General features: G+C 39.5%; 1 protein-coding gene across 5 annotated transcripts in view; it reads left to right on the plus strand.

The window, feature by feature from the left end:
- LOC126871111 (serine-rich adhesin for platelets) overlaps window positions 1-24,937 on the plus strand; it is a 135,146-nt gene that overhangs the window by 102,709 nt on the left and 7,500 nt on the right. For 4 of the 5 annotated variants that reach the window (XM_050629547.1, XM_050629549.1, XM_050629548.1 and 1 more), the window contains exons 9-14: window positions 5,590-5,704; window positions 14,029-14,156; window positions 21,528-21,923; window positions 22,218-22,320; window positions 22,612-22,800; window positions 24,489-24,700. In XM_050629547.1, the coding sequence (XP_050485504.1) occupies window positions 5,590-5,704; window positions 14,029-14,156; window positions 21,528-21,923; window positions 22,218-22,320; window positions 22,612-22,800; window positions 24,489-24,700 (1,143 nt within the window). The remainder of the gene's footprint in view (window positions 1-5,589; window positions 5,705-14,028; window positions 14,157-21,527; window positions 21,924-22,217; window positions 22,321-22,611; window positions 22,801-24,488; window positions 24,701-24,937) is intronic. The other variant, XM_050629551.1, reaches the window with a different exon arrangement.

The raw sequence follows: 24,937 nt of genomic DNA on the forward strand, positions 1-24,937 counted from the left end.
AATCAGAAAACCACTCCTCTCGTCCTAATGTCTCAATATATCCAAGAAACGACGCGTACGTTGGTGATAGCGATCTGCTGTATAAAAATCTCTAGAACCGAGGAAATTTATTTTGTCGTTAGCGCGTACGACGTGAAAATTCGCTGATATCTTCTTACTATCGAATCTAATTTTTTGCGATTTCGATGAGCAACGAGCAAAAAGAAACGCGCTTCCATCTCTGTCTTTTGCACACTACCGTTCGATGATTTATGGCTGCCAGAGATTTATACATCCGAATCCGAGCTGGCAATAAAAGTTCGCTCCGTGATGCACGACTCTTCGTTACTTTTGATCTCTTCAACTTTTCCGACCGACGATGTCGCTCATGCATCGATTATTATGCTCCTTTATGACTCATTAAGCTACCTGTATTGCATATTAATATTAAATTTATACCCGGAGCAAATCCAATTCGCTCGTAAAACAAATGTCGATGCAGTTAGGAATTTACAGATTACGCGCGTTACGATGTTAAGCTATCCACTGTGTTGCTTTTCAAATTTAATTAGCTGGCTCACGTAGTGTTCTACTTTTCGAGCCGCGATCTCGAACACTTTATTCCGCACGCATTACCAAAGTAAAAACTGACTAACCGTGTGTGGAATGTCTATCGTACGAAAGAGTGTTTAGAAAGTATTATCCGTTATTGAAAACACATATATTAAATTACGTTACGTCAATGGAGTTTCTCAAGGTAGCGCGTTACCTACAAATTTACCACGATACCGAGAAAAATGTATTAATAAGTAATTTCGTTTCAATGATCGCGTTGCTGTGTACCTTGAAAATGGAAAAGCGAACTCTGCGGAATACCCTGCACACTGCGAATTAGGTTATACGTTTCGCAATTATTACGTGCAATCTGCTTAATTGAACATGTCGGTACACCGCACAGGAATGGAATCGAAACTGCAAACAGTTTCGATACGTGAAACACGAGCAAAAGTGAGAGCAGAAAATACGTTGCAAACAGAGAAGAATTCCTCATAGAAGAAATAAGTCGGAACTGGTGTGAAATTTGTTATGGTATGGGTTTATTTGTAACTTTTGCATTTTTTCGTTTCAAGAAAGGAAACTTCCCGGATTCGCGAAAATTCACACAAATATTTTTCTCGAAAATCGAGTCTGGCAAAAACCTCCGTTATTTTCAGCCAGAATTTTTTGCGCTTGATTCACGTTATAAATGTCTACTGCACTCTAAAATGAATCGAACTCGCGATGAAAGTGTTTTTTGACCTCCCTTTTTTTTTGAAACAACGCGTATTTACAAGTGTTGATCTTGTCTCGATGGTTGAAACATTATTGTTGATCTTGATCGCTTATAAACTTCGAAGTTTGAATTTTTAACTTTTTTCTGCTATTTAAATATAACCTCTAGTACGCAGATTTCAACTAACGAAAAAGCAACAACAGCTTTAAAGCAGACTCTCGTATCGAAGAGAACACGAGAATAACAGATAAGATTTTCCATTTTTCACAGAAGAGCAGTTTTAATATTCGATATGTCGTCAATCAATCTCGCATTGCCAAAACTGTCTTTACTTTTGAAACGAAAAATGTGTTTTTCAACCTTTCTATAGTTTTAAAAATATTACTTGTCGTAATATTAAAATATTGATTCTTAATACTTATACCCGTGAATAATAATAATAATGATAATAATAAAAATGCTATTTTAGGTTAAATTACAAAACTTATATTTTTCAATTACTTTCTGCTATGTGCAAATGTCATATTAGAATACCCTTTTTTAATCATAATTATCATTAAAATCAGAAAATCAACAATGTACTTGTCAGGATTCTTTCACCTTCAGTTAGCCTTACACCAGTCATCCAGTGAATAAGCTGGTCTAGTTCGACAAAGATGCAGATGCTGTTCCTTTCCTTACGCAAACTCGGCATTACTGGGATTTCTCGCTTGTCTATCATCCACGCTTCGTCTTCAGATATTACAAATTTTCATAGCGGACGACTACCAAGCTTGGCAATTATCGATTTCACGGTACTATCGGCTATAAATCGTAGCAAATTCCTCTGTCAGAGCGAGACAGTAACGGTAACAAACATTTTTACGCAGCTCGGCGTAAGGGGTAGTTTTGAATCGATTTGAATCGTGGCTAGGACACGTCCAGAGCGATGAAGATAAAAAGCACAACTACGTACTCACGTATGTAGGTGCGTTGGTGCGTTGCAGTTGTACGAGGGAAGCTGTATTGCGAAACCGGTAAGATTTTACGACCGGTTCTTACGGCCTGTAACAGCACACCCACGTGAACTTAGGGCGATAAATACGATTGTTTATTTGGCCAGGGTGCATCGATTTATCTGTGCACTGTGTCGGAAAGTCGATCGTCCAAAAAAAGAAAAAGAAAAAAAAGGAAAGAAAGAAAAAACGACGCGAAACCAGTCGGAAAGCGCCGATATAAGCGTTGAATAAATTTCTCTCTTAACAGTCGCCCTTAACCCTTCGTCCTGATCAGCCTTTTAGTCGGCTTTTCGTATTTTACACCCCGTTTCTCTCCAGGAGGAACGAACGCTCGAATAAATACAGGATGTGTTCGGATTCGATTCTTGATTACGTTTTCCATAATTCAATCTTCTTCTTTTTACCTTTTGTCGTGGATCTCGTTGACGATATGGTAATCAATTAGGGTCTCGGAATTTTATTTGCTTTGACTTGTATATATTTATTTATCCGTCTGCATTTCTACGTTGAGGAGGTTTATGTTCGTTTTTATATTCGCTGGACCATCTCTTAAAATTTGTTGAAGTAACAGGTAACGAACGAGGTAGCAAGGCTGAAACGTTGTTGTGACAGAGATACTAGTTTTACAAAATATCCTAGGCGACGCTGAACTCAGATTTCGTTTGCATAAATCAGAGTTATCCAATTCGGCTGTAACTTGTTACAGAGTGAAAATGTTTTGAGAGCTTTCACGAAACTGTCGCGTATACCTGTCTGGATCAACAGTCTTTATCAAACAAATTTCATTTTTTCGATGCCACCGTAAAGTATCGAATTACGTCCCTTGACGGACGAATTCGTACTAATTGCGATCGTAATAAAAACATGATTGCATAATTGCGAATTTTAGCATGCGATGAAGTAGGCACCTCGATCGTAAAATATTGTTCATAAATATCGTCCTTGAGAAAAAATACATTTTTCTTATCGAACTCCGCTAAAATGTGTTTTACGTGCTACTTAACTTCGACGATAATCGTATCGTATTTTAGCATATTTAGATTAGAAGGAAAGGTAAACAACGAAATAAGTTACGCTAAATTACACATCTATGTACTGTGTCCCGCATCAGCAAAGGCTATTAGTATTACCACGTTAATTCGTCAGTTACGAAATACCACAATTTAAATTGTAATTGGCTCCGCTTCGCGAAAATAGCGTTTAGATCAATATTTAAACAATACTCGTAAAAGATCGCCATTTTCAATGTTGAAAATTTAACGTACACGAAACCACAAGCCACGCAATATAATTTCCAAGAGTTTAACTAAAAAACCAAAGCGTGTCAACGGAAAGATTCTCGCGTCGCAATGTCGAAGCGTTAAACAATCGAGATAATTATAAGTACAAACGCGTGTAGTTTCCAGCAGATATTTATCCAGGGACTCTGTAAAGGTTTCGTTTCGAGATGGCACGGAAATGGTTTTGTTCCCATCAGCCTTGGAAATATTGACCGAGTTCCTTGCACTTTCCACGCGAAAACCAGCTAATATTCCGGCCTCGTTCCCCGTACACGTATGTCGTGCTCGATGATTACGAAACTCTAGATAACGACGAGATTAGCTAAGGTGCGGTGCGAGAAGTACTCGCGGTGAGTTGCCGCGACGGTTGCTAATATCCGCGTGAGCGCTAGTGTATGATTCACCACAAGCAACGTCTCGATGTCTCAATTTCCGAAACGAGAGGCAGGATTTTCTCTCGTTTCTGTTTCCCTCCGGTGCTACCGGTAAATATTAACTAAAGATGGTTGGTACTCAAGCACACATTCGACGTTCGAGCACTCTGTTACGCCGTTAAATAAATCACACGGCCAACATCACGCGTTCTTCTGTTGCTTAGAATCTATCCCACGTACACCTCGTACAAATTGCCCCGACCAACGTGGAAAAATCCGACAGATAACAAGGTTTCTGTGTGAAATCTGGCTTCAATGCCCTCATCGACACTCCTTCTGGGAAAGCTCATAAAGTCGGACATTAATGGCGTTAATCGTCCCACCTAATACCGTAGCGTGATCTTACCTTGCTGTCGAACGCTTCCTGTTCGCGAGGGCACGCGACCGTGCAAATCATTTCCCACGATGCTTTCACTCTGACCTAATACGTCATTATCGGCGCGAGAATATCGCCGTACTATAAACGACGGTTCGTTCGACAGACGACGGTTCGTTCGACAGACGACGGTCCGTTCGATAGACAACAGAACGAACGATTTGGTCGTCAGCCGGCGAAAGGAGCAACGGTGTTCCAGTGACGTGCGTTCGAACGACGCGACGTGCGCCCGGACGACTCGAGTGTGACGTTAAGACATGATTTTTATGCTGGCAAAACGAATTTTTACACGGTTTCCACGCTCTTGAGTCTCTCGCTTGACTGACAGGCGAGTCGTTTTCATCTGAAAGCGAAGGATCACGAGATACCAACAGAAGCGCATCGATTTATCCCACTTTCTACGTGGTTGTCGGTCGAAATGTGGACGTGACGGATCCTTTCTCGTAGCTTGGGAGTGGTTCGGATAAAACCTGTCGGTTTAGAAACAACAAACGCGTCTTCTTCCTTAAGCTCGTCGAACGATCCGTTTATAGAGGAATCGATGACGAGTTTCTAATTTATGAAAGGGGAACAAAGGAGGGCTTTGAGTATATAATTCCAAGTGCTATGTATATATTCATTGCACGACGCACTAGCTCTTATAAGTCTCCCGAAGTGATACTTTCGTCAGGAAATACACGGCAACTACTACAACGATCATAGAAAACATTGACGATAACGAGTTTATAAATCAGAGAGGATTTTCTCTGGTGAAACAGCTAGCAAAGTTCCGAGCGTTGATGCGTTCAACGATTGGCAAACAAGAGGATCTATGGATTTGATCGTACGATCGTAGATCACCCTCTCATAGATCATTGTCGGATGCAATATATCGACATATCCGAAGGGCGATTATCGACGAGCGAACGTGTAAATCACGCGCAGAGACCCTCAGCCGCGTAATTTATTACCTACTACCTGACCACGATGACAAGTCTTGCCCTATAATAATTTATTATGCGATCTAATCGCTTCCCAGCGTTCATTTTTACCCCTTGTCAATGTGAAAGTCTCGGCTCTATGCGACACGACGGTGTCAAAGGTCTTGCGTAAATGTGAATCATCTTGGAATTCGTACGTACATTCCAGCTGTTCGCTAATCAAGATTATGCGTGTTCATTTTTTTTCGTCCGAAGGTTGTTCGTTAAACGAACAAGAACATTTTTCCTACGATAACACGATAAAAATTGATCGTTTAATTTGATTTCAGCAATAACAAAGGAGGATCCTGGCAACGTGGCCAGAATTCCCAAAGGTCGAGCCCCAGCCCCAGTCGACTTCACCACGCACAGGAAGCAGCCACACCTCACACAGCTCCTGTTTCCGTGAGTATCCGAATCCCTCCGGAAATTGAATCGTTTTTTTATTATAATACGACCTATCGTTCCATTATACCGACTTCTAGAACCTACACCAATCGACGTGCGATTCCTTATCAATCATCAACCAATTCCTATCCCCCAACGGTATCTTAAAATTTAAGAAAAAGTAAAAACCGAAGAAAGAAAAGCGAGTAAGTCATGAAAAAAACGAGGTGATGGAAAAATGCTTTCAGATGTTTTTAACATTCGAGGAACAGCGTAGCCGCGTTTCTCTTCTTCTAAAAGTTTCGTGGTCGATTCACCGGAAGGCTCTCGCAACTTTCTTTCCCAAGAGAACTTCCGAGCGGCTCTCTTGAACTTTTCAGCCGTCTTATAGCGTTCCGGAGCACGATCGATAAAAGGTTTCCAAGAGTTCCCCCCTAGTCTTCTGAAATTATCACTGATTTTCTCAATCGTACCCAACGAGGAAAGTTGGGTTGCTCTCTCGTGTATAATGTTATAATAGTAAATCTCTACTTAGCATAATATTTCGAGAATAGAACGAGAGTCGGTGAAACGCTAGCGACAGAACGCATAACGATCTCAATTAATATCACCGGGCTACGTGATAAATTATCACGAGAAACAGTTCTGGTTGCGGTGCTCGTACGTCCTTTGCAGATAAATTCGCAAACTTACAACAATGCGACAGTTAGTCAGGGCAAAACGTTTCGAGGTTTAATTAAGCTGACCCGAATCAACGCAGCTGGAGCTCTGTTGTTAAGTTTGTATAAGAAACTCGTAGAAAAGACGGTTTTCGCGTAGCTTTTATAACGTTTCATACGCTTTCACAGCTAAAAGCGTTTGCTTGCAGCTCCTGGAGAGGATCAGCCCTCTTAACAGGACGCACTTTCATCGTAATTTCTCGCGAGAACTTTCCAACGACACGAAATAAAAATAGCGTGTAGATTTTGTGTGAAACACGGTATTGGATGTTCAAAAACAGTCGTACTATGTAATGTAACGATTTCATAGAAGAGTAACTTCAATAATTTTCGTTCAATACATTCGACTGATATGCTGATACGTCAAAACCTAGTTTGCTCATTCGTATGTAATGATACGTACATATCCTCGTTCAAAATTCTTAGGAGAATTACTAGATTAGTTTCAAAATTGAAAAAATTGTGTGCATAATAAAGGCATGAAAAAATAGTATTCATATAAGAAGACAATAATAAAATCGTAATATATTAACAATTTATTCGAACCTGCAATTTAAAACTCATAGTCTATTTACATCGAATTCCAAAGTTTCATCAAAAATAGAGGTCATAAGATTTTAGAGAAAGGGATTCACTAACATCCTTCATGTACGAGTACGATTTCATTGAGATTTTCATGACATTAAGTACATGTAGCTGTCCTCTTTTGTCTCTATTAGCTGCAGTAGATATGCTAATCGTGATAGTCAAATATTATTCAATCCTTGTTAAGATATAGGTACTTACTTTAAACTACGCTCAACCGACTATGTGTTTGTTCTCGTTACATAGTATGCTCGCTATGTGTAGACTATACACGCCTGCTGTCGTTGACGAATGGCTTGGTTAAACCATCGAAAGTACTTCCATCCCCCTTCTAATGCCTTTCCAACAGCGATCCTCGTGCGCGATTACAAGAAATCCGATAGAAACTTTTCAACGCGGTTCGATCGGCAGTGAACGCGCGCAATAATAAAGTCGTCGTGGCTATTTTTATTTCTCGATACTCGTGTGATCCTTTCGAATTGTCGAGAACCCGAAGGTGGATGGAATCGGACAAAGAGCGGCGAAGCAGACGTTGCGAGGTTCGCTTCTCCACTTCTCCTACGGGAAGTCGTGTCACGGCCACGATAACGTGTCTAAGATTTGCATCTTCGCGAGGGAATTCCACGATCTCGCGGCACGAATCCGGAATGCGGCGTGTTCGCGTGGATATCCAGGCTCGAAAAGCGGGTTTGCTGGATCCTCCGGATGATCTCGATCACTCGAGCGGCGCGCGTCCCCGTAGACCGAAACCGTCCGACAAGAATCTCCGATCGCAAACCAAATCCCGTCGTTCTGTCGCCTGTTCGAGCTTTTCTTCCGTATTCCGTCGGACGCGAGCCACGATGGATCAAGGACGTAACACGACGTCGTGGCACGACTTTAAAACGACTCACCCGCCTTCCGGGACAATATGTCACGCGCCACCATGATCGATACTTTTTTCTACGTGCTATCCGGGACGCTCAGGGTGACGCGTAGAATTTTCCGTCCACGAGAAGGTCAAATTGCTTGAACGAAAAGAAACGTGGCGATGGGAGGTATGGAGGGGGAGGAACAAAATCGATAAGTTGCTGCGCTTTTAATACTTTTTAGAGAGGAAGGTGTAGGCGGTGGTTTTCTGTAAGTGATTTATGGTACTGTGGTCCTTCTTCTTGTTGTGTCCTATATTAGCCGAGAAGAAAATATTATTTAATATGAATGTCAGAATATGGAACTGGAGAAACAGATAAAACATGTAAAATCATAGAACGATGCTTTTAATACTTATTAAAAATTTAGCATGCGCTATGAAAATGAGGATGGCCTCAAAGATATTAGCTTTTCGTTCTCTTTAATGCTAGACCAGAGGATAAAATATTTTTGATGTAGAGATAAAGGTACAGGATTATGTAGAATCGCAGAACGATGCTTTTGATAGTTATATTAAAAGAGGAACGTGGAATGGTGAATAGTTTTAAAGATGTAATTTATTTAATTTGTTGTTAGACCACGAGAACACATCTTCCGATATAAATAGGAGACGATAGATTTCGATAAACACACAAACCATGTAAAATCGTGGATTAGAATATTCCCATGAAATTAAGATAATCATTGAGATAATCTGATGGAATCTGCGACGCAGCTTACAAAGGCGATGTCCACGGTTACATCTAATTGTCAGCTAAATACCTGTCCCGTAATATGACAGTGATCTGTGCATAAACCTGGTAGATACAGTCAATTCGACACGACATTGTTACCGGTAATGTTAACGTGCAGGTATGCGATGTCGTTGGTGTGAATGATGCATGTCGTAGCAAGAAATGATACGCAGCTACACGTACAGTTAGAATGCAATATGTAATCGGTATATATTAACACGCTCTAATTCAAACGTAGGTGTAATTGAAAGAGTTAATGAAATTCTGTACTCTGATCTTTCATGCGAAACGCTTGCGTCGACGATACGCTTTTTCTTCTCCTTCTGTTTTAATTAATAGCCAACGCAACTTTGTGTAAACGCGTATATGCGTGAATGTACATCGTAAAAGTGAAAATAATTAGAGGAACACTCGTTCGAATTATTTTATCACTGGCTAAGCTATCCAATATACTAAAAGCTTCAACCCTGTTACAGGATACGATTCTAGGAATTGGGACGAGTCGTAGTTTTTTTCTAAGTAAGGAAAGAAGAAGTCGGTCGTGGAAAACATCGCGCGATTTAATAAGATTTACTCTCCCCTGACTACATTTTCTTTATGAATTATACGCAAACCGTAATTGCGGTCTCTCTTTAAGACTGGAATAATCAAACCTAGACTTTCTTCCTTGTAATTGCTAAAAAGACGTAGACACATTTGACGAAGTTAATGTGAATTTTTGTTCAAATGGAAATTTTATCTTTGCCATACTATTTTCATAGTTATTTATATATCTACGCGTATGTTTAATTATCTAATTCTAATCCTCCTTATATGAGTCCTATGCGCCGACTGCAGGTCCTAACATATGTTCTCGTCCTCTCTATAAATTGACGGTTCTTTCTTTATATTTACAAATATATCAAAATATATCAAATCAGAGATATTAAACAACCGAGGCAATTTAAATTAAGTTCCTTCAAAAACAAGCGACAGAATCGTGGTTGAAAGATAGAAGTAATTAAGAGAAGTTAGCCGAACGTCAAGAGCCGCAGGTTATCGAGAGCATTGGAACATTCGAAGGTAATGATCGAACGGTACCATACCTATGCAAATAACATATATTCCTGTGACAGCGTGCATTTAGATTCGTGGCTGAGACGTCATAAGCGCGAAACCATTATTCATCCAACCTTTCTATCATCAGACGCTTCCGAGGAGGAAATTACGAATCTCGTGTTTAACTGATCAAACGTCTGACATATTTCTTTGAAAATAATTTCGCGACGTTACCGCTTCTAGTATTATTCCACAACTTCTTCATGATTGATGTTTATTTAATGAATCTGCAGAACTATCAACATCGAGGATTTCGAGCAACTTTCCCTATTCACCGAAAAATCAATCGTATATAGCTTATATAGATAACGTTTTCCTTATCGTTCTTCGAGATTCGGCACACAACTTCGATAGCTATTACAAACCATTTCAATATTTCTCACTGATTTTATTAAATTTTATTCGATTTCGACAAAACGAACGAGATGCATTGGAATCCGATTCTGCGGACAAATAAACGCGCGCCGATTGGCTCGTATACCTACCTATTAAATCAGAATTTCTTCCGGTAGAGTAAGTTAGCTGAATGCCTAATCAAGCAGAGATCAGAATTCGTCTGGATCATTCCATTGCGCCAAAATCGTGTACAGATGAATAATTCGGCAGTGACCTCGGTAACCTCCAATTATCGGTACCGTGGGCACGATAGGATCGAAGTGTATGTAGGTTAAAGTCTGTACCGAGAACATGCAAATGCTCTCAGAATACTGTTAATTAAGGTCTGATGCGCATTGAAAATTCTGTCAGACTGCGAATCAAGTCGTCTGGAGAATTTTCAAACTGTTAGTTGCTATTTCAATTCGTCATTTATAATGGAAGAGGAGACGGAAATAAAGAAAGAATATGTGTTTAATATAGCAAATATTGAAGGTGAAATAAATCTAGAATAACTGTTCCATTTTGGAAAAATGACAAAATTAACCGTCAATTTGGGACATATTAAATCATGATGTATAAAATATTCATCAATATTTGCTAATATACGATGACATAATTGATCAGTTTTAATCGATGTTTATTGAACTGAATATATATTGCATTAAACATGTGGTACGAGTGAACACTATGGTAGAACGATGAAACGCCTCGATGATGGCCGATAAAGATTTCCATATTTTTACCAAGAAGCCGTTTTTCTTTTTCACTAACTTGGTGGAATAAAGCGGAAAATATAATGTAAACTTAGGTCAGTGATTTTAGCCACGATTTTGAAACATATATCGTGTTCCCGCAACAGTAGCAAATACTGTCAACGCATATTTTCCGGCTGGCAAACTCGTTTTGTATTCGAATTGGCCAGGCCGGACGTTTACAAATTTGAATTTGAATGGTTGCTCCGTGAAAACGGTGTCGGAGACAAAATGCAATATTTTCATGAGGAGACCATTTCGTCCGCGATGTTACACGCGATTGAATTGCTTTCGATTCGATCGTATCGATCGAACTTTTATTTTTCGTTCGTTTCGGCACGAAAGGCACACCGAAGAAACCCAGCACCGACAGAAAAGCAGTTCGATGCTATCGAACTTCTCGCACCGACCTTAATTAAAAGTTTTAATTAAAGGTTAGCACGAACGCTAGCACGGCCTATGCATATTCAACGCTGTAAAACATTTTTCGCGGTTCTCACCTTTCGTTCTCCTGTGTTTCTTTGACGTAACTATTTAGAAGAATTAGAATGTGTCTATCCTTGGCATCGTGCGAAACTTTAATTGGAAAATTTGCAACTTTTCAAATTGTCCCGTTGCGATCGACTTCCATGCTAACTAGAAACGCCTAGCCACGGTTGCTTGTTGTATACACGTACGTGTGTACGTACGTATATAATTAGGACGTTGAAGAGAACTTAAGAAACGTGACTACTGTTTTTTATCGTAGGCGACAGTTTTTTCCGAATATTAGACCTAGGACGAACTACTTCAGTGACGACCTGAATAGCTCGATCTTGGTTCATCTAGCAATCCAATTAACCGACTTTTCTCTCCTCTCTGTACAGTTTTTAGAACTGGGTCTCTTCTTGCATCGTTATGTTTTGTACTCTAAAAATATTAGAATTCACGAAACAAAAAGGGAACTTGTCGACCTAGATAATTTGGCCAATATAGCAATACATTTATAATAAATAAAGTATCAGAAAATCGAATCATCTTTATTACGAGAGAAAGAGACGCGAAAAAATGTATTTAATATCGAAATTCCTTGCGAGAAGTAAAAAGCGACGAACGAGTGGTCCGCGAAAGAGGTGGCGAATAAAAAAAAGTAATAAACGAAAGTAGAATCGAGCGAAGCGGGAACCATTCGTAATTAAGAAGACCAGACAATGGTATCAAGATATTTCGGTGGGGATGAATTCTTTCGTTGTGCAGTTAGCGCGAACAATGCTTGTTCTCGACGAGTCAAGTGACTTCTCGACCTCTCTTTTGCTATAGAAACGACGCCGTGAACAGAAATGTGGTCCGAGCTCGTTTAGGAAACCGGAAGGTGACATACCGTCGATCGATGTTCCTTTACCTCGTAGCATTCCACCGAACACTGGTAATTCTATCAAGTGGAACGATTCAACATCTATATTTCATTGCGGAGACCATTATGTTTAACGTGAGAACCCCGTCAAGCTGTGTAAACCGATTTTGACGAAGGTAGATAGGTAGATTAACGAAAAATATTTAATCTCTGTTCGAAATAAAACGACGATAATAAAGCTGAAAAACGTTCGTAAATTTGTGAATAGAGGCAATATTAGTCTTACAGATAATGCATATATGGAAAGTGAAAGTTCTTACTTACTAATACAGAGCCTAGTTTTTAACCGAAGAATGTGATACGAGACTAGAACAGAAATTATGTGTTTTGAAATTGAACTCGAGCAGTCTCGGTCGACAATGATGTATGGATTGCGCTACGATATATAAATGTATAGGCGCATAGTAAGAGTGCTAACCTGTTAGAGCGATAAAATACTAAAATCATTAAAATTTATGTAAGATTCGTATTAAGTATTACGCAACAATTTGTCTCAAGTTCCATACAAAAATATTTAATCGACGGTTTACTTGTTACTCGGTAAAAACTATTCCGCGATAAAAATCACGTTTCCTACGTTTAATTCCACAGCCTACAGTTAATCTACTAAATTTATAACGTGTCATTAAAGGTTTTACAAACTTTCTTGTTGCGCTACCGTAAATCAAACGGTAGCACTTTAAACCATGGATATGCCTAATTATAGCTTTCTTTTTAGTGCGTCGTAAACCAATAATTAACTGACATATGCATAACGATGGAACAGTTAACCGTTTTATTAAAACAATAAAATAGAAAATAAAACGTCGTTGCGCAGCAACTCGATCTTAAATCAGCAAAACATCGTTTCCGCCAGGGAACGATCGCGTAGATACAAACGAGCTTCGTGGCGCTATGGCATTTACCCTTTTCATTTCCGTGAATCCACGAAATCGCATCGCGATCATTGACAGACGCAGATTTTCGACTGTGACGTTTGCTAATGGAAGCATCCTCTACCGACCTAACAGTTAGTTTGTCAGTACTAAGCTTCGTCAATAATATTCCATCAGTATACCGATTTCTACCCTTCGGCGGTTATAGTCTGTCAATAATCCATTCTATTGACAAACAGTGTAATTATTTTTTAGAAACGATGGATACAACTGTAATGCTTGGTGTAAAAAAATACGAGTTGTAAAGTGATCGACTAATAACGGCAATCGTTATAATTAACAAACTTAGAGAATTCCTCGCTATGAATAGAGAATTTTTACCGTAAAAACTACTTTCTACCTAGACCATTACTAAGCATCGATCGATGGAATCGAACTTCATTCGAATAATATTCCGATATTAACGTAGTTATCTCATCCAACGATTAATAGCACACAATACGATTTATTATTGAATCGCATCCTATTATTCATTCTTAAGAAGAGGAACTAACGACTCAGCGTGGAAACGTGAATGGAGGCATAGTGACCCAGAGTCGACGTAACATTGAGCACGGCGTGCTTACGAAATAATTCACTAACGAGATATATGTCGGACGTTGAATATTCTTCGATGGTAGGCTCGGTTCGATAAGCCTGTCTAGATAGGAGCGATCGAGAGCATTCGTGCGTGACGAATCATGGGAATAGATCGACGGCCGAGCAACTTTCTCGTGCGCGAGGTTATCACCGGGTTACATTGCATCTAACACTTTGATTCAAACGAGAAAGAGTGGGTCTCCCGCGTAATTATGCGTGAGCCAGCGTGTAAAATGATTTCGATTATGTTTCCGTTGCAGCCGCTGCACGATCAACGATCGAACGCGTACACTGGAAAGGAGAGGAGACGAATTCCTGGGCTGAGCAAGGCGCAGAGGCGTATCAAAGCGTCGAGCACGCCGGCGCTTTTAGACCGTGATGTGGAAAGGTGAGTTGTTATTTTTGAATCGACTTTTATAATTCATTCGATTCTCTGAACGCATCGAGACCTGAGAGAAAATTTTATCGACACGTCCCGAAACATCTCTGTTCTTCATCTGTGTCTTTACATTTTTGATTTGAAAACGACGCTTTGATTAAGGACTATTAGTTTTCTACAGTGTAAAAATAAAATAATAGATTGGAAGAACGTGACTTGGAAAAATAATAAATTGAAAGAAGGATAAGAAAAGATAATTTTTAGAAGTTTCACTCAAACTTCATCGAGTTTGCTATTGTAGAATTAAAATTCAGGATGCCTTGTATTATCCTTTCATTCTCTGTCAACTTGTCTCGCAGCCACAGCTGGCAGGCGGCAGATAAAGTACGAAACCTGTCCGTTTCGTGTCTTGTAGACTGTGCGCGCAGATTTCCCTGTTTCAGGAAGCATTGTTTGCTTCGGACGAAAAATATTGTACAGGTAAATATTGAAGTTGGCTTTCCTCGCGCGAGGCAAATATAAATACGATAAACGACGGATTTATGTACTTTTAATGCGAGTCCATTTGAGAACCACAGCTTCCTTTTACATAACGTAACATAATCTTCGTAACATAATGCGATATAATGAACGAGTACAGTGTAAATTACTATTATAAATCTTGAGAGCAAACAAGGTAGATACTTGAAATTAAGAGAACACGCACGACTGACTTTAGAAAAAGTAGGTAAAAGAATCAAGCGTCGCTCTTCAAAGAAGAACGTGATAATAAATTACGAACAAAGAATTTCTTAAAGCAACAACTCCAATAAATTTTATATTTTGTACATAAAAGGAACAAGAATTATTTATCATAAAATTATTACCATTACGTTTATTATTACAAAACATGGTACAGCAGAATTTTTATCGTATTTATACGGTATAATCAATGAAGGAATGAAAAATGAACAACCAGCGATTTCCACTTTGCTTGATTATCGACAACGTCGAGAGGTAAAAATGGTTTTAAAAAACAGTCGATCGAAGAGCGGAGCATAGATCAAAGGTGGCGGGTTGATCGCATCCAGGTTCGTTTGAAGTGCCTCCTCTTGCTTTCCAGCTTTCCATCATGACCTCTTGATCCCTTCAGCGTGTCTCGCAGCCGGGGTTGTTTGTCGAGGCAAGAATAAAGACGTTACTTCGAATGACCCGGCTCTGTTCCATCGACTTTGTACCTGGACGAACATTCATCCGGTCGTTGCTCTAATTACCAACTCAATAGAAAATCTCTCGCGACATCCTCTTTAGTTTTACGGAAGCGTATATTTGCTGCTGGTCTATTTTGCTCCAAAACAGCCCTGTTAATATTTTACGAGTAACCCTTTGCTGCAAATTGTTCGAAAATAACCGTTACATCGTCGTGTTTCTTGATTTTATACGCTAATTATGTTTAATTTAGAGGAAATTCCTTTTTGTAATCACTGTAACGTGTTTCGTCTGTACAGATAACCCTCGTATAACACGTTTCGTAGTTAGGTTCCAAAAAAATGCCTTGTTATGCGAATTCGTGTTATACGAAATAAAAAACTAACGTAAAGATAAAGATTAGGTTCTAACAATTAACAAAATATTATTCTCTTCTTATTATTCTTCTTATTATTAAATTAACATTAAATTAAATTAACAAATATATACTGTTTCTCATAAGAGATATGTTTATCAAATTTTATTAGAAGTATGTTTATAAAAAAAACCAATAATTAATTAAGAGTTTTACATGTTAACATCATTTATGTTAGTTATAAAGAATGTCATCGATTTTTTGTCGGGGAAGCTCTGACTTGCTACCTGTCTCTAGCGAACAAAATTTTTGAGCGTAAAGGCTTAATACTCTACGAACTAAAAATGAATCGAAAACGTCAATATCCCAAAATTCCGTATGGTAAGTTGGGACAAAACACAAACAAACACATCTGCTCGAATAAAGAATAGCAAATGACGTTTAAAAATTCCCATTACGTGCCTTTTTGTAACGGAGTTTTCCCCGGTTCTCGAACCGTGTTAAAGCAAAACCATGTTGTGCGAAGATTCCCCGGATACTCAAACTGTGTTAAAGCGAATCCATATTGTAAGAGTATCGTGTTATACATGGAATACTTGTGTTATGTACTGAAATTTCTGCTGGAAATCTTTTTTATGAGAAAATTCTTTCGCATATTGCTAAGTTTCTACTATCGCGTTACTTTTTTTCTTAGATGTGTTAGAATTTATAAGAAAAATCGTAGAATCCCTTTGTTATTAGTTCGATCAAAGAGCCTCTAATGGTAAAAGCTGGTGGTAGGTTTATCGAAGCGATAACAATTTATCGGAACGTTAATTTTCTTCGCTTCGAAAGTTCTCACAACTTGGTAGCCTCGACAATGAGACGCAGCCCGGCATTATTCTAATTCGAAGTTTTGGAGAACGACAAGTTCTGCATTCATGATTCGCCTGAGTCACTTGCCTTCCACTTACGCTCTATTTGACGCTGCAAACTAATTCTCAATTGCGCGTAAATGTTTTGTATTTAAAAATTTGAATTCCAAGACAACAGAACGAGTTTAAAGAAAAATATCCTGCCGGGAGGGAATTTAATTAAAAGTTTCTGAAGTCTTGTAATTGGCAACTTTATTTTTGATTTGATTTTTGAAGTTGACGATGTGAAAATAAAATGAAGCTTGCAGAATTTCAGATAAAGTTATGTATAATTGAAAGTCTGAGGATTTGAATCAGAATCTAAATACAACGTTTCAAATTTAAAAATTCAAACTTGTCTCTCCTTAAAAATCCTTTTGTTCAAAAATCGTATAAATCCACCCTTCGAATTATTTTGTAATATCGATGGTATTTTTTACGAAGCTTTTAACGGAGGATATTAAGTTTTTATATTTTTTCATTCTCAGCCCATCTTATGGCCCATTAACAAAAGAACTTAGCTTTATCTTTCACGAACATCGAAAACTTTCTAACTTCCTTTAACCATATAAAAACTGATAAAATTTTCTTTATTAATCTCTCTCCAGAAAAATTTGCAACCCGTATTAAAAATTTCTCTACGAGGAACGATCTATATAGAGGGCACAAGTTGCAAGTTTTCGTATTACTTCGATCTGTAAGACAATTTTCATTATAATAAAATGCTTAAAGATCCGTTACCCAAAGATCTACAAGCGATTCGTTCCAGTCTACATACGGTTACATCGTCTTCGAGAGATCAAAGGGATCGAGGAGAAATTTATAAATGATCGATGATCGAACAAATTAACTATCTATTGGTTTCTCGTGAAAACAGTACCGAGCTGATTTAAACGCCTACGCGATACTTACAAAAAACGAGTGTACTCCACCTACACGTGTCGGTACTAGATTTGAACACAAATCGATAAAAAGGAAAGTTATCGTCTGTTCCATGTGCCACGTGCCTTCGCTACACAGAAGTCACATAGTCGAGAAAACGATAGAAGAGTTTGTCGACAGACCGGTACCTCATGAAAAATAATAATGTTACGAACGTGACCAATGTTTCCAAGTTTTCCCTTAGCGAAATTTTTTTACAAATTTTTGTCTGACCTACCTACAAAGAATTCCAATGTACCTCGAGTTACTTTAACAATAGAACTAACAGAGGAATACAACTTTCTAGAAATTCGTCGCAGACGTTTTTTCAATTTACTTTGTCATATTTTTAGATGTTTCAATGACTTTTGATTTACAAATGTATATTTCACTTCGATTTTTTCAGTCATTAATAGTTCTAGTGTTAAACGACGTCTTCGAACGTTGTCGATTAGGAAATACTATAAAATCCGAGAAACGCTCGAAAAAGGAACATAGACCTACCACAGTTTTCACAATATCTGTGATTGAAAAATGTGTTGCCCCTCCCTTTCCCGGAAACTTTTTAAATACGCAAAGGGGAAGAACAAAAATGGACCACCGGATCGACACAGTTTCTCTGAACCACCGCAAACACAGGAAGATTGCAGTATACCGATTTCGTGGAGGCCTACAAGCAAAAAAGGGAAAAAGGCGCTCTGTGAACAAAAGGAGGAGCAGGGGAGGACAACGGAGATTAGCAGAATCCTCAAAGAGCCAGAGATGCGGCGCGGCGCGGCGTCGCAGTGTCAAATTTGTACGTGGAAGGTGGCGCATTTACGATAGGACAGTAAAAATCCTGACGATTAAAAAGAAGACGAAAGAGGAGCCAGCGGGCCACTGTCGCTACAATGGATAAATAGTACCTTTTGTGGAGACTAACGGTGGCATTTCTTGGCTGCACCTCTTCCGTCCACAGTTCGCTCTGCCGAGAGAGAGAGAGAGAGAGAGAGAGAGAGAGAGAGAGACGGAAAAAAGGAACGAAAAGCGAGGGTGGAACAGAGTGAAAGGAGAAGTGAAAAAAAACAGCGTGTAAAACGAGGTGGGGGAAAACGAGCAACCCCTCGGCGTGTCGGTATACCTGAAGCGACCCTTGAAATCTGTTCTCGGAAGAGTTCACGAGGTGCACTGGCACACAAACCTTACACGCATGCACGTGTACACACACAAAGGCACGTGGGACACACGTGAGACTGGATTTGTGTGGCTGCCGGAGCCTTCAGTCGGCCGCAGCTCGTCGTTCAATGCACTTCCTCCTGGGCCAAAGTAGTTTCGATCAATTTTCTTATTTCGAGTGTGAGCCTTGTATTTTCGCGTACAATACCTCTTCTGTGACTCCACGAAACCAATTGCTATCGTACAAATGTATCCGATGCTTTTACCAAGACATTCGAACTCTTCGCTGCAATTTCTACCCTTGATCGAACAACCGTGAGAATCGTGTTGCTCGCTTTGGTGATTATGTCTTGAGCGCGTTTGAGTGATTGAAGTTTCTCGTAGATTCGCTTTTTTAGATGTTGACTTTATGAGCTTTGTAATCCAAGTGTAACTCGTTCGTTGGAAAGAAAAGGACGAATTACAAAGGAGAATGTGCGTGCTCGTGATTATATCGCAGCCGATCAACAAGTGACGGTTCCTCGTTGGAACGTCGGAACAACGGCGGTAGGCTTTTGTCGTGAAATAAAAATTCTAGCGTACAGGAAGAACGATTTCCGTGAATATCTTTATGCCACGGATTGTATAGGCCTGCGAGCGCAGCACGAGACACGAACGTGCACATGCATATGATGGTGGTTTGGTGTACTGGCCAAAGGTTTTAGTCGCCTCTAGACCGTCACTCGACGCATTTCCTGTCTAAAAGTGGTTGCAAGTGGTTTTTCGTGCGTCGAATAATCTCGGGGATTTTATTATCCAGGCTTGAATCGTATAAATAGAGAACTGTGAAGGAGAGAATATTTTTGTTCCTCTTTCTTTTTTCTTTTATTTTTCTTCCAAAAAGTGATAAATTTGTACCAAATTTTTTAAAACAAACTTTTTATCATAATAAACAGGACACCGGCGTCGGTTATGCGTGAATATTTTCAGTTTAATGTTTTCGAACAGTGTAAAAAGTGCTCGTGTTTTCATCGCGAGAAGTTTCAGAGAGTAGAGGGAGAAACGTGACGAGACCGCGAACGTAAAATGTTGGTCAAGCAAAAAATAATAAAATACATCGGATAAACATTAACCTGGAAGAGAACAGAATCCTCTCGATGATGTGGTACGTGACGCTGCAGCATGTTATCCTATTAATCTGACTTAGAAAAACCGCGAACACGAAAGAGTATCGTTGATTCTAGCAACTACAACTTGGTGACGTTAGTTCACCGTCTTTGCGTTTGCGACGTAAAAGAAAAAATATGTTTTATGGGCGTGTAATTAACTCGCGAAGGACAAAAGTAATGACTCAGAAATTTCATTATTTTCAAAAGAGAACGCAAAACACGAAATACGTCTACGTAGTTATCTTTTACCTTCAGAAATACAGAAAAAGAGAAGAAAGTTTCTTTTTTTCTCGATCGTATTTCTCCAGATCCGATCTCATTCCAAACAGGAATCGCATATCTTTCATCGTGTAAAACGAGAGGCGTTTTAAAAACAAACTAGAGAATCTGATTTTCATGATTATATGTGATCATATGAATAACTCTTAATTAATAACGTCTTCAAGTAGCACAGTCGCCGAGTAATGTTTTACTCGGTTCGATAGTTTCGTTAAAAATCGTATCAACAGTCTCGATCATTTCAAACCAAAAGAAGAACTTTTCACAGTAATATTCGTTCTGTATAAAATCATTTACTATTTTCACAGAACTTCTTCGTGTTTTGAAATAAAACAAAGATACGCAAAATAATGGTACGCGCTTTTTAAATAAGCAACGAACGGTAGTGCAATTTCTCGATATAGAATGAATCAGCGTTCCACGAAAATGATACGTAATATGTCATACTTTGAGAAAGTATGCTAACGCGATACACTTGTGATTCGCGAAAATTTCGAAATATTTGGAAACCGCAGGTTTTCGTTCTCCAGGAGCGACATACGCAGAGGAGGCTACTCGCGGCGGTATCGTTTCCGTTATACAGCCTCGTGTAGACACCTGGTCAGCTGCCGTGCTCGATGTTCAGCCGCATAAATTGCCGTGCGCACCTTCGTGATCTATCAGTTTTACGACCCGCGTTTGCCGCAGCCTCTGCGCCGCGGGAAGAAACGGTGTTGAGTTTCCTAGGGCCCGTAAATTATTTTCCTCTCGCGATCACAATGGGCCATTGATTAAACGAATAATCGAAACAATCGCTGCTCGCGCCTATTAATTCCTATGTATGCGTGCGAGCAGCTCGAGAAATAGTCGGACGTAATCTTTTCTTTTCGTTACGACAAAGTGTACGTTGAATTGATTGATTCTTTGGAGTTTAGAGAAATCATCGTATACTCCTTCCTTTGATGCATGCGATTCTATTTTATTTCTTTTTCGATATGATTAGAATATTTTCTATAGAAAGAGGTCAGAGTTGATGTATGGATTTACATTTTCCTCGGTTAACCCATCCGCAACGGATCGCAACAATGTAACGATACGGACTACGATGCACTTAAATTTGAAGAAATAAATTATAATATAATTTCATAATAATAATTCATAATAATAATATAATTTTATTATATAATTTGAAATTAGATTCTATGTTCCAATGGGCTTCGGTGGTGTCATTTTCAAATGTGTTATACCACAAATATTCTTAACAAATGGATTTTTAAACAAAATATAATTTGCATTGATATTTTATATTTAATATTTAATCAAGTAATTGCTGAAGTTAGCAGCTTCCCATCATTCGCATATCAACTTTAGCCGTTTCGATTAGATTTGAGGAATAATATTTTTACGTAAAATATGTCTATCTACAAGTACTGAAAGTTCGATTTTGTTATTTTCTCAACAGTCGACAGTGGTCGGGAGACGAAGAGGATGAGGGCACAACAGGTCACGTAACAACGGAGCATCCTCTGGCGGAGGCGACAATTCCTTTGGTCTCCCACTCGCGTCTTCAAGAGCAGCCCTCTAACTTAAGTGCCAATCTTGTGACCGCTTCCGGGACCCAGAATCCTCCTCGTTCGAGCACGCAGAGCCAGCAAGAGAGCGTTTTGCAGAAATTCAGAAAGAGCTTCTCCTTGAGGTTCCACAAAAAGGGCAGCAAGGAGAGCAACGAGAGCGAGTGCCCGGCCGAAGATAACGATGGATCCGGCCCTCTGGACGAGGAGGAGGAAAGGGAACCGCCGATTGTCACGGAACAGACCCCTCAACACAAAGAAGACACCAATAATGACCAGAAATTCCGGTTAGTCCGATTGTCATTTTTTAATTGCGAACTTTTATGCATTTATTAAAAATTCGAAAATGCAAAAATATATGAAACATCTAAAGTAAAGTTGTCATTGTAACTTTCAATATATAAGTAAATGTCTACTTAAGTCGTATTTCGTCAGTTTTGTTTATAAAAATATAAATTTGCATAGAAATCCGCATAGAAGAAATCATTATTTCTATTTCGTAAGAAAATTAAATCCTTGCAAATAAAACATTCCATTCTCAATTTGAATAAAAATAAACAAGTATTAAATCTTCGTCACAGGTTTGGTCCTCTTGTATGGAGAAGCAGTAAGGAGAGAAAAAAGGGCAGCAAAGCTGCCAGAAACGCGAAATGCAACAGCGGAGATAGCGGAATACAAATCGAGGTAAGAAAACAGCGAATCGTGGATAAAACGTGTTTGCACTTTAGTTCGTAGGAGGAGAGATCTAAATTTCAAATTAGCGAAATTAACGAGATGCATAGCATTTCCTTGAATCTTCCCTGCCTGGAGGATACTAGTGTACACCGATACAACCATCCATGCAACTAGTCCCGTTCTAGAAAATTCACTTTCCTATGAAGCGTCACGCCAGTCGATGGACTCTCTGTATCGGAAAATAAGAAACATATCCAGCGTAGATTCGACGAGTAACGAAATAAATTGTAAACGATATAGATGGTATCTGGTGGAGCATTGACTGGGGGTGGTGGTGGTGGAATGATGGGGGGTGGTGATAGCTCCGAGTCCCACGATACGGACGTCCAAGACGAGACGGACAGCCCTCCAGCCCTTCGTAGGCGAGTCGCTGACAAATCACGACCCCAGTCCGAGCTCATCAACCAGATACTGATCGACAAATTTAAGGTAAAGACTATCGTTCTTTGCCCCCGTTTGCCCTGCTACATCCAATCTTCGTGTTAATTATTAACAACCGCCAGCCGCACGAGAACTTGCCCGTCATCGCTGTATCTGTGCTTAACGTCGTTGACTAAATGGGAGCACCGTAAACTAGAAAGTGTTTTGTATATACTTTTGTGCACCATATCTGGTGCACAAAAGCGACACGACCTCGTTGCGATCTCGTGATGACCCTATGCGATTATATAGGACCGCTGTAGAATTATATTTTTAATGTTGCAATACATACGAGCGTGTGATCCTGCTACGAGAAATATAAAGATACCGTGCAATTGCACAACATCACTGTCACGGAATCGCAATGACGCGACGTCGTGTTTCTCGCCTGCACTAGGATTACATTTTCGATAGTGGAATCGTACTCTCGTATGTATTGCATCATTTCGTTAGAAATACAAAGCTAACCAGATCGTAAAATATCGCTACTATAAGATCGCAATGGCGTTATTCGCATCGTTCCTTTGTATTTGGGTCCAGAAACATTTCGATCGACAACTCTTTTTTACTGTTCTTATTTAATCTCTCAAATACGAAACACTCTCTCCATTATAATTTTATTCGACTGTGAACAATTAATTCCATATAACAATTGTATGGGTATGATACCAAGAAACGAAGATTCCGAAGACAAACGCTTTTGCTTTCGATGGCGTGAAAACAATCCATTTGTCATGGATGTTGCATATGTACGTTTTTAATGCTTTTATTTGATTCGTGTGCAATTCTAGTCCTCGTGTCACATCATCTTTATCGACGCCCATCCTTCTTCTCCCATTTCTTGCCTGGCCGATCGTATATAATTGCTATTGAGAGAATCGCACATTTGTAACCATTATCGGGCGACACATATGACTGTTTCCTTTGACACAATAACTCGCATTACTCACGTTTGTGTACGGTTTAGCCACGCTCGTACAGATCACCGGCAGTCACTGATACGCAGTCATAGACTATATCGCGTTGGCCAGGATACGAGGAGAGGAAACACACTCCTGGTTAGTTGATATCGGGCCGAGCACCCGACCGAACACGATTTATGGAGCCATGGACGAAAGTCGAGTCACCGCTGTTTGCTTTCGTCACCGTGTTTTTGCCTGTGTGATCGTATATAACAAAGACGTGTTTCAAAGATATGAACCCGTTAACGTGTCTGTTCACAGTGAAATTTAAGCTTTATACGATTCAAAATTGGGCTAAAAGCGTTTAAAAGTTTTTTTGACCAGCACGAAACACAGGTAAATAATAGAACATAAAAATGTGAATAATAAATGTAACGTGGATCTAATTCGACGAGCGTGACATCAATAATATGGCACCTCTTTTCTAACATCACTGTGTACATCCTAATCCACAAATTTGGCTACTAATGTATCTGCCACGAGTACATAAACTTTCACGCTGTGAACGTAACTGAAAATACTAGAATTTATTGGTGTTTGTGCATTAACAAAATTCCACGGTGTGTATCTAATCGTAAGCAGAGATGGGAACGGCACTTGGCTAGCTTGATGATCAAGCAATTTTCTGGAAGACTGGCTTAACGTCACACACCCAGAAGAGCTGCATCGTTGCTTATCATTCGAACAACCACGTTGAAAAGTCGATGTTAACGAAAGGATGTGTAATACTTTCAGGCGGATCTTCAGAACCGCACGTCGAGGCACCAGCATGTACGCAGAACGAACAGTGATTTAGGAGGTCAGAGGTTACTCCAGTGGGATACGAGGTCTGGTTACAGCCACGCGCACAATTACCGCAGGATGCTCTCGACGCCATCACCGATCAAGACGAGGCCTCCTAGACTCAGTCCGAGGCACTCCTCCCATGACATCGTTACGCTGAGAAGGTGGGTTTAATGATCGTGATCCGTCCCGTGCTTTTGCACCCTTATCGCAAACGCCTCATTGACTTTTTGCCATACTGCGAGCGAGGGTCAATTCTGACGAGAGAGCTGCAAACCTGACGCAATCGCTGGCGAAATTTCCCTGTTTATTTTCGATACGCTCGAAACTTTTGTTATTATTATCGTACAGGGTCGAACACTTCCAGATTCGAAACACTTCAATAACTTTGTAAATGTTGA

This window comes from Bombus huntii, chromosome 11 (assembly GCF_024542735.1).
Source record: "Bombus huntii isolate Logan2020A chromosome 11, iyBomHunt1.1, whole genome shotgun sequence".
NCBI classification, from domain to species: Eukaryota; Metazoa; Arthropoda; class Insecta; order Hymenoptera; family Apidae; genus Bombus; species Bombus huntii.